General features: G+C 56.9%; 1 protein-coding gene across 1 annotated transcript; it reads right to left on the bottom strand.

The window, feature by feature from the left end:
- Window positions 1–2,281: 2,281 nt before the first annotated feature.
- On the bottom strand, window positions 2,282–11,678 carry SELPLG (selectin P ligand). The gene is made up of 2 exons (XM_069497169.1): window positions 11,583–11,678; window positions 2,282–4,412 (listed from the first exon to the last, which is right to left on the bottom strand). Exon 2 carries the CDS (start codon window positions 4,405–4,407, stop codon window positions 3,055–3,057), a length of 1,353 nt encoding a protein of 450 aa, XP_069353270.1. The 5' UTR covers window positions 4,408–4,412; window positions 11,583–11,678; the 3' UTR covers window positions 2,282–3,054.
- Window positions 11,679–11,996: the final 318 nt, after the last annotated feature.

Here is an 11,996-nt window from a genome sequence, read left to right on the forward strand (position 1 = left end):
AGGGAAGCGCCGGCGCCCACCGGCCCCACGAGCTGGCGGCGGGCGCCCCCTGGTGGCTGCTTGCTGCACCCAGCGTGACCGACGCCGAACTGAATGTCACGCTCGGACAGAGCGGGCTTTGCAGGGAGGACAGTGGAGACGGAAAACCAGGCTCGTGCAGCCACACAGCACCCTTGAACTGAGGCACTCTGGGAGCCCACAGGGCATAGGGGAGAGCCCCTAGAAGGCCAGGGTGACAAGACCCCTGGGGAACCTCTCAGATGTCCCCAAGTCCCTCAGCCTCTGGGGCCACAGCCCTGAGCTGTGGAGCCCTCAGCTCCCCTTCTCTGATTTTCTAGATTCCCCCCAAAGGGGAGGTGACCCATCAGCCTGCCTCCCCCAGGCCTGGCTGCCCCAGCCCACGTGGACACGCCTGCCTTGTGCCACCGGCACCCTGCAAAGCACCTTGAACACACCTCCCTTGTGTGTATCGGTTGTTCTAAAAGTTTGGGGGCAGGAGACACGACACCAGCACTTCCAGACATGTGGGGGCCATGTCCCCACACCTCCCTGCCTCAGTCTCCCCAGGCCCCTGCCACCCGCCAGGGTCTCTCCAGCCTGTCCCGGTCTCCCCGCTCTGCCCCGACCCACTGTCCCAAGCTGCACCGGCCCCTCCCGGGCTCAGCCCTCCCTTTGAACTCTGCCTCCTAGGGCTGCACCCTGGGGTGGGGGCCCTTCACTGCCAAGGAGGCCACCGGAGGCATTTTTCTAGAAGAACAAAACAATTCTCCCCCGAGATACATTTTACTCCTCTCCTAGAAGGTAGAACAGTTATGTTTTAAGCAGCAGTTTTCTTCTCTCTATGGAAAGGACTAGAAGGTATTTGGAGGCCAAAGGTCAAGAGTTTGATCCCGTCTCACCCACTATCCACGGGCCGGTCGCCTCACCTCTCCACGCCTCTGTCTTCTGCTCTGACCCTTCGGGGTCGCTGTGGGTTTTGAATGATGTAACACGAGCACATGGTGAGCGTTGCTTAAATAGTGGGGCGACCATCCGGGTTCGCAGGGGCTGAGTTTCTCGGGATGTGGGACTTCCGGTGCTCATACCAGGAAAGTCCTGGGCAAACTGCGGTGACGGTCACCCTCTGCTTAAATCAGGAGTCAGCAAACTCGAGAGCTGGGTCCCACCTGCCGCCCCGTTGTAAAGAACGTTTTATTAGGACATAGCCACACCCATTCATTTAGAACACACTGCCGATGGCTGCTTTCGTACTGCAAGGACAGAGTTGAGAAGCCACCACAGCGGCTGTGTGGCCCGGGAAGCCTGCAGCATTTACTGTCTGGCCCTTTAAGAAAGGGGCTGCCGTCCTCAAACTTTTCCACCACTGACGGCAAGTTGCACAAAAGCCACGTGGCTGCAGCTGGGCAGGGGTAGCTCCTGGGTGCTAAAGAGAGATAAAGACTATGTGACAAGGGGAGGTCGGGGTGGGCTTCCGGGGGGTGACAGAGATTCTCTGCTTCACCAAACTGTGCTCAGCCTCCCAAATCGTCTCCTAGGCCCCTCTGTGCACGGCCCTGTAAAATCCAGTTTTAACGAGAACTCTGCTAAGTCAGTTTAGCGACAGCCCCACGCCCTGGATATCTGGTCACCGTCAATATTTAATGGGGTTCCTCATCCTCCACCACCCCACCCAGGGGGCGTCTGGTCGCCCTGGCCTGTCTTGAGCAAGAATGCTATTGCCAGGCCCGTTTAGCCAGACTTGCCCTGACCCCTGACGTTTCCCCTTAGTCATTTTCCACCCACTGGCCTCCACCTGCTCCTTGGCCATAAATTCCCACTTGCCGGGCTGTGCTCGGAGTTGAGTCCCGTCTGTCTCCAGTCCCCACCCCCTTGAATAAAGTTCCATACCGAGCTTTAGCCAGTGTCATTGAACCATGTTTCTCTTGAACGGGACCATGCCATTGATGTTTACAGGGGCATTAATCTGAGATTTGGGGGGGAACCAAATTCTGTCGGTCAAACTGGGTCATGGGGGTAGTTGAACAGAGTGGTCACCAGGGGGCCAGCCTTCCCTTTGTCCCCCACAGCCTGAAACTTTTCCAGGCCATCCAAGGATATGCCAAGATGCCTCTGCTGCCCAAGAGGCAGTACAGCCTGTGAAGGGGGCTTCCCGAGGGGCCTGGGGCCGAGGGCAAACAGCCAGGACCAACCCCTACCCTGTGCTGAGGGATGGAGAGTTCCAGGAAGGCTGCCTGGAGGAGGCAGCCTTCCTATCTTGAAGGAGGCAATCATCACGTGTTCATCACACATTTATTGAGTGCCTGCGCTGTGCTCGGCCCTGGGCCAGGCAGGGGGACGATGCAGTGAACCAGCCAGAGCCCACCCTGAAAACTGGCCACAGGGGAAGGTGAGCGAGGACAGTGGGGGCTATTCTGCCACCAGAGGGAAGCTCATTGGTCCACACAGTCCCAAAGAAAGGGCTCCGAACCCACCCCAGCCCTCACAATCTGAGGCCTCACCCTGGGCTTCCGAAAATCTACAGAGCAGCAGGAAATAGCTTCAGGAATCTGTCACTTTTGAGCACCCCTCCCCGACCTTCTGCAAAAGGTCCCCTTCCTGTTTGGTGACCATGGCAACCGGAAGAAAATGGCGAAGAGAGTGGGGTGGAGGAACCCGGTCTTCCTTGAGCCTGTGGGGAAGAGACTCCAGTGGCCGGGAGAAAGGAGGATGGCAGTGGGAGACGTCCGATGGGGACAGGAGGAAGAGGGTCTCTCTGAGCCAAATGGCCTCTGCCAATAGTCTGCAGCCGGAGGCAGCCAGGCTCCCCTGGAGGCAGGAGGGAGGAGGAAGTGGTTCCACTGGCTGGTCCTGCTTGATCACAGGACTGTGGCTGCTCTTCATCATGTCTGGGACGGCTGGGGTCCCTTCCCTATAGGTCCCCATGCCCAGGGGTCTCCAAGGAAGCCCAGACCCCGTGGAATGGAGGTCTGGGTGCTCAGGGGTGGCCCGGGTGGGCCAGGGAGGGAGTGAGGCAGCCGGCCAGGGCCTGGCCCAGGCAAACACCGGCAGGGGGCGCTAAGGGAGGAAGCTGTGCAGGGTGAGGTCGTCCCCCTCGCGGTCCTCCCCGGGCTCTGGCGTCAGGCCCTGGCTCTTGGCCTTGGGCAGGCCCCCGTTGGCTGTGGCAGGGGGCCCCTCGACCCCGTCAGGCAGCAGGGATGAGATGCAGACCATCTCGGTGGGGGAGTAATTCCGCACAGGGTACGTGTGGTTCTTGCGGGAGAGGCGGACGGCCAGCACCACGGTGCACACGAGGAAGACAGTGGCCACCAGGGCCAGGATGAGGATGGCTAGCAGGCACTGCTTCACCGGGATGTGGTCAGGGGGCCCTGCGGGGCTGTGGTCCACGAAGATCCCAGGGGACAAAGTCTGCCCAGTTTTCATGTTGGGCATGGCAGACAGATTGCTGGCTGCCCCAGGCATGCTCTTCATGGTGGCTAGCTCCATGGACAGGGCCACTGAGGGAGGGGTTTCTGTGGTCAGGGCCTCCGTGGCAGGGGGTTCTGTGGTCAGGGCCTCCGTGGCAGGGGGTTCTGTGGTCAGGGCCTCCGTGGCAGGGGGTTCTGTGGACAGGGCCTCCGTGGCAGGGGGTTCTGTGGTCAGGGCCTCCGTGGCAGGGGGTTCTGTGGTCAGGGCCTCCGTGGCAGGGGGTTCTGTGGTCAGGGCCTCCGTGGCAGGGGGTTCTGTGGTCAGGGCCTCCGTGGCAGGGGGTTCTGTGGTCAGGGCCTCCGTGGCAGGGGGTTCTGTGGTCAGGGCCTCCGTGGCAGGGGGTTCTGTGGACAGGGCCTCCGTGGCAGGGGGTTCTGTGGTCAGGGCCTCCGTGGCAGGGGGTTCTGTGGACAGGGCTTCTGTGGCTGCTGGTTGAGTGGTCTGTGCTTCCATGGTAGCTGGTCCCGTAAACAGAGCCCCCTTGTTGGATGGAGCACCCATGGTGGGAATGTTCAGAGTGGCCAGTTCTGTGACCAGAGGGTCCAGTGTGACTGGAATCCACTGTGTGGCCAATTCGGTGCTCAGACTCCCCATGGCTGTCCCTCCTGTGTCCAGGCCAGCAGGGTCCCTTGTAGCAGCCTCCACAGTGGTAGGCTCAGGGCTTCCGGGCTCTGCAGAACCTCTCTGCTCCAACGTTCCGGTCACAGTCAGAAGCGTGAGGTTCTGGGTCACAACACTGGTGTTATCGTCAAGCGTTTCTGGAGGGTCTGTGCCTTCTGAGACATAGTCGGAATCCTCCTCGTCCTCCATGAACAACTGTCTCCTCCCCCAGCCAAGCAGGGGCCCTGGGGCTTTCCTGTCTCCATCTGCCTGGGTGTCCCCCAGCTGGAAGCTGCTGCCGGGGCCCAGTAGCGCCAGCAGCAGGAGGAGTTGCAGAGGCATGGCACCTGGGGAGAGACACAGGCACAGGGGTGTCAGGACAGCTTCACCCCAAGCCCAGTGAGCACCGTCGCCTGCGGCCCTGGGCTGCCACAGCTTGGAGCATGTCTGGCCTGGTGTCCCTGGGACCCAGCACGTGCCCAGCACAGAGCAGACCCTCAGCCAGCAGCGGCCGTGATGATGACTTATCAGCACGAATCGAGCTCAGCCAGGAGGGCCCTTTAACTTCCTCTGTACGTTGCATAGAAACTTTATTTACCTCCTTATCATTTTTGGTTAGAACATTTTATTTCTGGGTAAGACAACCCATCGGGCTGTAGAAAGAAAATATTAGAGCTTGTATTTATAGTAACTCTTTATGTCACACCTCCTTAAATTCTAGTTTTGTATATATTTATATCATGAGAGGACAGTAGTTCCTGTACACAATTCATAAACAGATCAGTTTGGCCACTGCTGGGGCCACGAGCGGAAGAGTTTGGAAACCACAGGCCTACAGGATAAAGCTGCCTGTTGGACCTTTGAGGGCTGCTGGAGTCTGATTCTGACCGCCACCCCCTCCCCCTGCTCCTGCCTCCATCCCTCTGTTTCCCCTCCTGCTATCTTGGCTCTCCTCCTCTATAGCCCTTGCCCATTTTTAGAGTTTCAGTTTGTCTCATTCTTCCTCAGTGTCTGGCTTTGGTCCCACTCCCGTCGGTGGTGTCCTTGCTTGCACAGTGGGAATGACCGTACCTACCTTGTAGGCTATGATGAGGATAAAATGAAGGGATGTATGCAAAGCCCTTAGCACTCTGTTTACATGGCAAACTTTCAGCAAAGCTCAGCTGCTTTAGTTCTTTCAGTCAAACTGCCCCGTAAGTCCACAAGGGCCCAGAGCCATTAACTGCATTTTGGCCAGGAGAAAAGTCAAATCTTTTCAGAACAGCCCTGCCCTCAGGGAGCTTATACTTATTGCATTTGCCTGTGGGCAGGACCACCGCTGTCCTTCCTAAAAGGTAGCCAGAAAGGACAGTGCCCCTCACTTCGGCTGTCTCATTGACCTTTCTCTGTGGCATTGTGAACACCTGTGCTTTGTTTTCTCTCTCTCCTCTTATGCTCCTGCTGGCATTGGCTGGTATTTGTAGGATGAAAAATCCTGTGATAAAGACCCTGTGGTGAGTGGCAGCTGTGATTTGGGGCAGGATTCGGGTACTCCTGGCTTCCCTGGACATAGTACCCTTCAGCAGTGCACAACCCCTACAACAGTGCCTGGTGCAGAGTGGGCATTCACAAACCGCACCTGGACGATTTCCAGTACCTTCCTTTGAACTTCATTCATACGATTTGGAAGAAAGAGCAGTTGCTCCTCATGCCTTGGACGACTATAACTTACTCACAGGCCCCTCTGCTTCCAGCCTCTTTCATACATTAGTTAGAATTATGTTGGTTTCTACAATGCAAATCTGATCACATCTTAAGAGAATTTCTTACACCAAACTTTATGGTATTTGCACCAGACACATCTAGCCCTCACAATTATCCCTATTTTATGGAGGAGGAGACGGAAGGTCAGAGATGTGAAGCGACTTGCCCAAAGACACACAGCTGATAAATGGCCAAGATCGGATTGGAACCCAGTGAGGGTTCAGGAAGGCTTTATGGAGAGACCTCACCTAGTTGAGGGGACAAAAGCCTGGGGTTGGGGACTCAGGTGGGAGAGGGAGGGCAGAGTAAGAAAAAGGAGGAGCTCTGGGCTATGTCCCCCAGAAAAGTCAGCCCTTCTGTACCAGGTGCCATGCAGAGCACAGGATTGAAAGCACAGACTATGGGGATGTTCGAATCCCAGCTCTGTGTCTCACAAGCTATATGACCTTGAGACAGATCCTGTCTCCCTGTGCTTCAGTTTTCCCATCTGTAAAGTGGGGATAAAAATCAGTACATGCCCCATAGGGCTGTCGAGAGAATGCAATGAGATGACGGATTCAAAGTTCCAGGCTCACAGTAGCTGCTCAATAAATGTGGTGCATGCGTGTGTGTGTGTGTGTGTGTGTGTGTGCATGCGTGTGCGCCTACACACACACACACACACACACACACACCCCTTTGCCTCCCAATCTGCCTTCATGATGGCAGAGTTTCTTTGCATACACGGTACAGTTCCTACTTGGGGGAAGAATATATGGGCCAACTTTGTTCCCCTTTACCTGGGGGTGGAGGACTTCAGGAGGAAGCCACCAGCTCAGAGACAGATTTCATAATTATGAAAACACTGGCACCGCCCCGCCCCCAACACGCACCTTGGGCAGTTCTTGGTTCCTGGAAGGCAGAGCCCTCAGCCACTTCCTGGAAGCAGAGAGGGAGGGGGCAAGGCCTGGCCCTCCAGTTCCTGGGCCTGGGGGAGGCAGCTCAGCAAGTCAGGGCCTGACTTTCTGCAGCCCGGAGGCTGGGAGAATAACATGGAGGGGGGCTGGGGTCATGTTCTTAAGGTGGGCTCTCACCGTCGGCTGCCCCCTCCCCGAAACCCATTCCCCAAGTCCCCTGCACGCAGAGACAGCCGGGGGTGGAGGAGAGAGCACACCTGAATCCCACGGTCACCTCCACTTAGCAGGTGTCTGACCTTGAGCAGGTTACTTCACCCTCTCCAAGCCTCAGTTTCCTCGTCTGTAAAATGGGCGCTATAGCTTCAAAGAATGGTCACGAGAATTGAATGAGATGCTGAGTGGAAGGTCCCAGACCCTGGCTTCCTGCAGGGGGTATTTTATCTGGGAGACCCTCTCTGGGGCTGTGGACAGGGGAGCAGAGGAAAGGGAGGCCTCGGACTCAGGGAGGGTGTGGAGGTGGCGACCTCCCTACCTCCCCCGTGGGCCGCTGCAAAAGCAGAGAGCTGCTCTCAGTTGACATATGACATGGTGCACCGGGAAAGGCCAACTCTCCCTTCCCGGGCCTGTTACAAAGCGACCGGCTTGTCCCAGTTGTTCCCGGTGTTAGTACTGAAAGTCCCTCGTCCCCAGAAACTCCTCAGTCCCAGGCAAACGAGGGCAGGGGGCTGGTCACCCCAGCCTGGTCCCTGCCATCCCATGGGCTTCCAGAGGGAGGGGCCGTGGAGCCAGGCCACAGCCGCGCAGGCATCAGCCCATTTCACAGGAGGAAAACCTGAGGCTCTGAGAGACGCTGTGACTCAGCCGAGGCCACGCAGGGAGAAAGTGGAGGAGCACAGTTTACGCTCTGCGCACGGCAGGTGGAATAAAACCCTTTGATATTGGATCAAATAAATGTATTGTTCTACAGTGCAAATGATTCATTAGAAAGCCCCCACTGTGAACGGGTCAATTCACTGTCACCATGTGGGTGGCCTCCGTGGTCTTCACCCCTGTGAAGCTCTGGCTGTTAGGACTCCCATTACACAGATGAGGGAAGCAAGGCTCAGAGCAGCGGGGTCACCAGGCTCCCGCCTTCCGCCTGTCCTCTCCCTGGAAGGCAGAAAAACAATCACACACCACAGGAGCAGGGCCAGGGCAGGGCTCTGAGGGAGGGGAACAAAGTGGCCACATCCTATTTGTCTTGACACTTGCCTACCAGTAGATCAGAGACTGCCCGTTTCCTGCCTTTCACCTGTCTAAACCCAGGTTGCCTCTGCCCCGGGCCCCACCCAGGCATGTGGAGGAACAGGCTGCCGGGGACCCCGCCCCAGCCCCGGAGGCTGCACCCTGTGGCCTCCTTGAGCTGCTGAGGAGAGATACCCTTGGAACTCCAAGGGGCTCGGGACCTTCCATTTGGAATCCGGAAACCCGGGAGTCCCAGCATGCAAGATCTTGGAATCTCAGAATCCAAAAGACTGAGCATCTCAGGGTTTGGGTTAAGCGGCCGCCAAGAGAAGGAACGGTTCCAAATCAACAAGTAGGTCCAACCGAGGCACAAGTGTCCCCCGCCCAGATCCCACTGCAGATCTATGTCCCGGTAGACAGGACAGTCCCTGTCCTCCCTCGGGAGTCACGTCAACCAGGATGAATCCCGGCTCTGTCTCTTACAAGCTGTGTGCCCTTAGGCAACTCAAATCACCTCTCTGAGTCATGGGTTCCTCATCTGGAATACAAGGACAGTAGTGGCACCTGCACCTCATGGGGTTGTGGGTTGAAGTAAGATGGTCCAGGTAGAATGCTGAGCACATAGTAAGTGCTCAATAAATGCAAGCTGTTGTCAGTATTCTGCCTTTAGGGCAGGGGACTCTCTGTGAACCATTGCCACGTCCTGGAATAATCCCTGACCCCGAGACGGGCTTTGACACACCTCTGATCTCTTAGAGAGGGCAGAGGGCAGGGAGCCCTAGAAACCGGTCTCCACAGCCTCGGCCTCCTCCGCTTTGTAAATCACACCTCCTGAGCGCAGACAATGCGCCAGGCGCTGTTCTACCAGCCACATAGGAATTATTGGCTCACTTCGGTCCCGTCCCGCAGGCCCCTCAAAAGGATGGGTACCATTATTAACCCCGTGGTGCCTGGCACCAGTCAGCTAGGAGGACGGGAGCAGGAACTTGAACCCGGGTAATCTCCCTCCAGAGCCCGCCTCAGTCACGGCTCCACATCGCTTGTGAACAAGGCTGTGTCCATTCTCAGGATACAGAGAAATGCCGCCTCTTCCCAGAAGCCATCCCTTATTGCTCCAAGCACAACTAATTGACTCCCACTCTTTAAACCCTTCCTTTCACTCTCTCTCTCTTTCTCTCTCTTTCTTTCTTTCTTTCTTTCTTTCTCCTTTCTTCCTTCCTTCCTTTCTTCTTTCTTTCTTTTCTTTCTCTCTCTCTCTCTGAGAAACAGGGTCTCACTATGTTGCCCAGTTGCCCAGGCTGGTCTTAAACTCCTGGCCTTAAATGATCCCCCCACCTCAGCCTCCCAAGTAGCTGGGGCTATAGCTGTACGCCACCCGTGCCCAGCTGTTTAAACCTGTTCTAATGTTTATTTACTTTCCAAAAATGTATTCACATCGGCCCATCAACTTCCAGAGGACAGGAGCCACAGCGGTCTTGCTGATCATGCCACCTGCCCAGGACGGGCACACGGGGGTCCTTGTACAGACACCTCTCAAGGCGCTGGTCCCCTTGGCTTGCGGGCAGTGCCAGCCCTCGAGCCTTTGGAGGGCAGGGTCTCCTAGCATCCCCAGGGCTCATTAGGTGCCTGCTGCAGGACGGGACTCACGACTGAGGGCGATGGGCACAGAGCTGCCCGGGACACACCGTCGTCAGACACTTTGAACCGTGCTCATCAGCTGTCCCAACCGTTTTCCATCCTCCCGCCTCGCCCCTATCAAGGAGCCTCTTTAGACAGTTTTTTCCTAGTTAGCCCGCCTCGTGAAACGATAACACCACAGAGACGCTGTGACCTGCTCGATGTCCTGTGGCCTTTTGCAGAGCCACAAACCATAGTGTCAGCTGAGATTTTTTTGGACCCCCTGCCAAGAACCAAGTTTCACCTGTTGGAACCCAGATTTGCTGGCCTGATACAGAGGAGATGAGGCACTTTGCACAAATGAATTCAGTGACACCCACACCTGGTTTTTTTTTTTTTTTTTTTTTTGAGACAGAGTCTCACTCTGTTGCCCAGGCTAGAGTGAGTACCGTGGCGTTAGCCTAGCTCACAGCAACCTCAAACTCCTGAGCTCAAGCGATCCTCCTGTCTCAGCCTCCCGAGTAGCTGGGACTACAGGCATGCACCACCATGCCCGGCTCATTTTTTCTATATATATTTTTAGCTGTCCATATAATTTCTTTCTATTTTTAGTAGAGATGGGGTCTCGCTCTTGCTCAGGCTGGTCTCGAACTCCTGAGCTCAAATGATCCGCCCACCTCGGCCTCCCAGAGTGCTAGGATTACAGGCGTGAGCCACCGCTCCCGGCCCCCACACCTGGTTTTAACTACACGGTTTTGCGAAGCCCCCAGTGTAGACGGATGGACACATGCACGCACACACACCAGCCAGCCATCTCCTTCCAGCCCGCTGGCCCCGCTGCCATTTTGCTGTTCAAGTTCAGCAAAGGAGACTGGGAGACCCAGGCCTGGGGTTACCACAGGCTCCTGCAGCCAGAGAGGGCCTGTCACGTCAGAGCGCTGCCACACCTGGCCACACCACCACAGGCGGCGGCTTCTCCCCTGCGAGCTCGGTTTTCTCACCTGCAAAAGGGGCACTGCCCACCCTCTAGGGCTCTCGGACGACTCCCCAGCCCCTCTGAGAGCCCAGCCCCCCCCTTCTGCTCTGCGGGTTCAGCTCCCTGGCTGCCGGCCAGGCCTGCCGTGGCGGCATCACTGCCCAGGGCGCGGCCGCCCGGGCGACACCCAGAGGAAGCCACTCGGGGGCCCACCTGCCGTCTGAGGGCCACCTCCCGAGCCCCTGCCCACCGAGAGGCTCGCCCGGAGGGCTCGAAGTCAGAGATGGGAAAGGGAAGAAAACAGAGGCCAGGAAAGAGGAAGAGAATTCCAGGCAACAGAAGCCTGGATCTACAGGCTGTGTGTGTGTGTGTGTGTGTGTGTGTGTGTTTGCGGGTCGGGGACAGTGACTTTAGCCACGAGCCCCTGCCAGCCATTCCCCTAAAGGGGTATAAATGCCCCGAAAATACCCCACATGCAAATTAATAAGATTCTCATTTTTGAGAATTTTCTTTTTTGCTAACAATAGTATCCTAATCCTAATATTTTAATCATTTGCCACGAAGTGTCATTTTCTCGAGCTTATAAAAAGTGGAAAGAACACATCTTCGAAAACAGTATTTCCACCTATGTGGCTTCAAGACAAATCCTGCACTCTTCCTTTTTGGAATCTTCCAGACCGAATCTCACCTCTGCCCCTCAGCAAATCCCTTCACCTCGCTGGCCCTGTTTCCCACCCATGAGAGGGGAGGGGAGGATAATCTCTAGGGAAGCGCCCATGATTTCTCTGATTTTCGAATAAAGAATGTTCCCCCGCCAGCAGCTGCAGGCAACGGAGCAGGATCCGGAAGAGACGCCAGCATAACGCCGCGGACTCCAGGAAGACCTCGGTCCTGAACCCGCAGAGCCTTGCTGTGCCCACCCCCCACCCCAGGGGGGGCAGCTCAGGGAGGGCCAGGCGGTCCTGCCCCAGGTCCTGCCCCAGGCCTACTGGTGGCTGTAAGGCCCGCTGGTCCCTGGGGACCTCCAGCCACTCCCCAGGGCTTTGCAAGCCAGCACTTACCGTGCTCAGCAGAGCATGGGACAGCTGCCTTGTGGGCCCAGAAGAAGTGGCTTCTCTGCTTAAGTGACAAGGCCCCAGCCTACGCTGCCTGCCAGGCACTGCCGTGGCACCCCCTGCTGTGGTCCCGGACCCCACCCACCCCCAACGGCCGTGTGTGGAAGAAGGAAGCGAGAGTGTGGTTACTCAGGCAGGGCCACGTGACAGCCCACACCCCCTTGTTTGTGACAGCTTTGGTAACAACGTTGATCAAGATGGGGTGAGTAGCAAGACAGGGACCTCCTGGGCCTGACACCGCTCTTGGATTTCCGTAACTGTGAACACCAAGGACAAGCGGAAACTTTCTGGGGAGGAGCCGTTGGGTTGGGGGTAGGGCCCGAGCTGAGAAAGGCCACAGCGGTACTCCAGGGGCAACGG

The sequence above is a fragment of the Eulemur rufifrons genome, chromosome 21 (assembly GCF_041146395.1).
Source record: "Eulemur rufifrons isolate Redbay chromosome 21, OSU_ERuf_1, whole genome shotgun sequence".
In the NCBI taxonomy this organism is placed as follows: Eukaryota; Metazoa; Chordata; class Mammalia; order Primates; family Lemuridae; genus Eulemur; species Eulemur rufifrons.

Bases quoted from the DNA above. Each gene is read 5' to 3' on its own strand.
- SELPLG (XM_069497169.1), bottom strand. From the start codon at position 4,407: ATGCCTCTGCAACTCCTCCTGCTGCTGGCGCTACTGGGCCCCGGCAGC.